This window comes from Sinocyclocheilus grahami, unplaced genomic scaffold (assembly GCF_001515645.1).
Source record: "Sinocyclocheilus grahami isolate Dianchi unplaced genomic scaffold, SAMN03320097.WGS_v1.1 scaffold2904.1, whole genome shotgun sequence".
NCBI classification, from domain to species: domain Eukaryota; kingdom Metazoa; phylum Chordata; class Actinopteri; order Cypriniformes; family Cyprinidae; genus Sinocyclocheilus; species Sinocyclocheilus grahami.
The window spans coordinates 1-2,820 of NW_015508079.1; the positions used below are offsets into that span (position 1 = coordinate 1).

General features: G+C 37.0%; 1 protein-coding gene across 1 annotated transcript; it reads left to right on the plus strand.

Moving 5' to 3' along the window:
* Window positions 1-188: 188 nt before the first annotated feature.
* On the plus strand, window positions 189-2,747 carry LOC107575799 (rho-related GTP-binding protein RhoE-like). Its single transcript, XM_016262129.1, has 3 exons — window positions 189-603; window positions 746-833; window positions 2,609-2,747. The coding sequence occupies exons 1-3, from the start codon at window positions 496-498 to the stop codon at window positions 2,725-2,727; spliced, it is 315 nt and encodes a 104-aa protein (XP_016117615.1). The 5' UTR covers window positions 189-495; the 3' UTR covers window positions 2,728-2,747.
* Window positions 2,748-2,820: the final 73 nt, after the last annotated feature.

The window sequence follows — 2,820 nt, forward strand, 5'->3', positions numbered from 1 at the left end:
CTTAAGGACCACACACGGATAGTGTAACTAACAGTTATTAGTTAAACGGTTTTCATAATTATGCTACTGGCTGTTTAATAGATCACATCAGTCGTAAGTTATGCATATAGCCTAACTAGTGTGACAGCTCTGCAGAAAATCCCGTTGGTCTGTTTCGAGCGCTGGAATGCGAGCTGATGCGAGGGGCGGTCTCGCGCTGCGCTCAACACACAAATATGTGGATGTTTCTCAGACTCCAGAGCGACACGGTTGAAGCGGTTTATTTCTCACAGCAGCCCAGCGCACAGAGGATGCGCCTCGCGCCTTTTCAGAGAGCCGAGGTTCAGCTTTACTCATAACTCACCTTTATCACAACCCGAAGACACTGAGGACAACTTAAAGCACTTTGAACAGAGTACTGGAATATTTCTCTCATGTAACATGGACAGACTGCAGACTCGAGGTCAACCGGCGGATGTTCAGCGACAGTGAATGGAGATGAGGTTCAGTTAGTCCATGATGGATCACCATCACGATTTGAAATGTAAAATAGTTGTGGTCGGGGACACTCAGTGTGGGAAGACGTCTTTGTTAAATGTTTTTGCCAAAGACTCCTTTCCAGAGGTTTGTAGAGAAAAGTCACCGCTATCAGCATTAATCCGATTTTTAATGTCATTTGTGTCATGGGTGCAAAACTTGCGTTATGTTTTAGCCCTGAGTTAGTTTTGTTTAGTTAAATATCAAACTTTTGCTCTTTCTCTCACAGAACTATGTTCCTACAGTGTTTGAGAACTACACAGCCAGTTTTGAGGTGGACACATTGAGAGTTGAGCTCAGTCTTTGGGATACTTCAGGTAAGAGGAGGAAAAACCATTTGATGTTGCTAATTTGATGTCTCTGGGGACTCCTATAACTCCACACACATTCACATATGTATGTAGGCTATTGGTCGTTAAAGAAGCTGTAATGAGGTTTTGGGCTTTGTGGGCTGTGTGATGGAGTTTTCTGAAGGCCATGAACTTCTGGTGGACTGGGACTGGGACTGGGTGAGGAGGACTACAGAGATTCTTGTTAGACTTATAAGATACATAGGTGAATGAAATTCATAAATCCATGAATATGTGGGATGATGAGGTTGGAGAAGGAGCAAAAATGTAAAAGTGAGTGTTAGGACTATTTTCATATTTTATTAACATACACTTTTAAAAATGGAGGTTTTAGTTCAGCTTGGTTTCAGGTTTTTCTTATCAAAAGCAGTTTATAGGGACATCTTGAGTTTAGTTCAAGTTTAATATAAGCTCTTCATGTTGCACTATCAGCATATTAATGTCTCTGTTCTGTGAATGCATGGTTGTCTGAAGTTTTTTGTGGTTCTTCAACTAAATCAAGCTGTAAAACTGTGTTTGGTTGACTGTAAGCTTTATTTTTTAAGAGTGTACAGTAAACTAGACCAATCCAGTTGATACAGACTCAACACGGATTGCCGGTGATGTTCTCAGAGCAGACTCACTCTTGACTCCCACACTTTTAGAATGACTCAGATGAATGTTGTTATAGGTAATACTATTCTCAAAATAAACTACAGATATGTAGGTAGTATGTGATCGTAGCATGATTTCTTTCAACACAGTTGTTTATAGATTGACACATCTGTTTATATATTATGAAATCTGAATTTACAGTTATCATCTTTTCCCTCCTCATCTATGTTTTTGTGAGAAACCATGAAGCTGCTCGCCATCCTTTTATCAGACTGGACAGACATTTCAAAATGAGACCTTTAAATATTTCAGTAATGATGGTTAATGATCTGAGGTTTGAACTCATTTCAAGCCCTACAAACTTTCTAGAGCAGATTCAACACTCACCTCCCAGAATAGCGCTGTAACCTAATTTACTGAGCTTGAATCCTGAGTACATGTGCTGTCTTCCTATAGCGGGACAGTGACTTGCACATGCAGGGACCCCAACAGAAAATCAACCAGTATTAGTCTAACCCCGACTTAGAATGTCCTTAGAAGATTTTACTCACAGTGACACTTTCAATAAATAGATAAGGAAAATTCTTATTTACTTTAGACTTTTAGTTATTAGACTTTATTTAAAGACTTTGAACTGTCAAATGACTAGTTTATGGGGATGTTGTTCTATGCAACTGCATGCTGTAAATTAATAAATATAGAAGAAAAGATGAGAAAAAAACTCCTAAAATGACAAAAGCACATAACATTTTTAAAACTCAAAATATAATTGAAGTGAAAAAAAATAAATATATATATATATATTTATAAATGAAAGCTATAACAAAAATAAAGAAAAATTGTATAATAAAATTGTATACATGCTGTTGAACAGTTTGATAGATTGTGAATATATAAATAAGTTAAATAATATAAATAAAATATAAGTATAAGTATTAAATATAAGTATAATATAAATAAGAGTTAATTGCAGCGGTTATACAAGGTGTGCATATAAATCTAATAGCAACATACCTTAAAATAATTCAGCTGTATAAATGTAACACGCTCAACTTATACGTTCCATTGTACTGTTATTGCTCAAATGTATTAGTTTATGTTAAGAAATCATTTATTTATTAGTACAGTGTTTTTGTGTCTATTTGCAGGGTCTCCATACTATGACAACGTGCGCCCCCTCTCTTACCCAGACACTGATGCAGTTCTCATCTGTTTTGATATCGGTCGACCAGAGACTCTGGAGAATGTGCTAAGGAAGGTAAGCTGATTTGAAAGACATCTGTTCATCGATGCTGAATGTTTTAAACTGTTGTAGCTCTGAATTGTGGTTGGGATATTCTCACAAGCCCCATCTTTGTGG

Bases quoted from the DNA above. Each gene is read 5' to 3' on its own strand.
- LOC107575799 (XM_016262129.1), top strand. From the start codon at position 496: ATGATGGATCACCATCACGATTTGAAATGTAAAATAGTTGTGGTCGGG. The intron at 604-745 runs GTTTGTAGAGAA...TTTCTCTCACAG, and splicing joins CCAAAGACTCCTTTCCAGAG to AACTATGTTCCTACAGTGTT. The intron at 834-2,608 runs GTAAGAGGAGGA...GTCTATTTGCAG, and splicing joins CAGTCTTTGGGATACTTCAG to GGTCTCCATACTATGACAAC.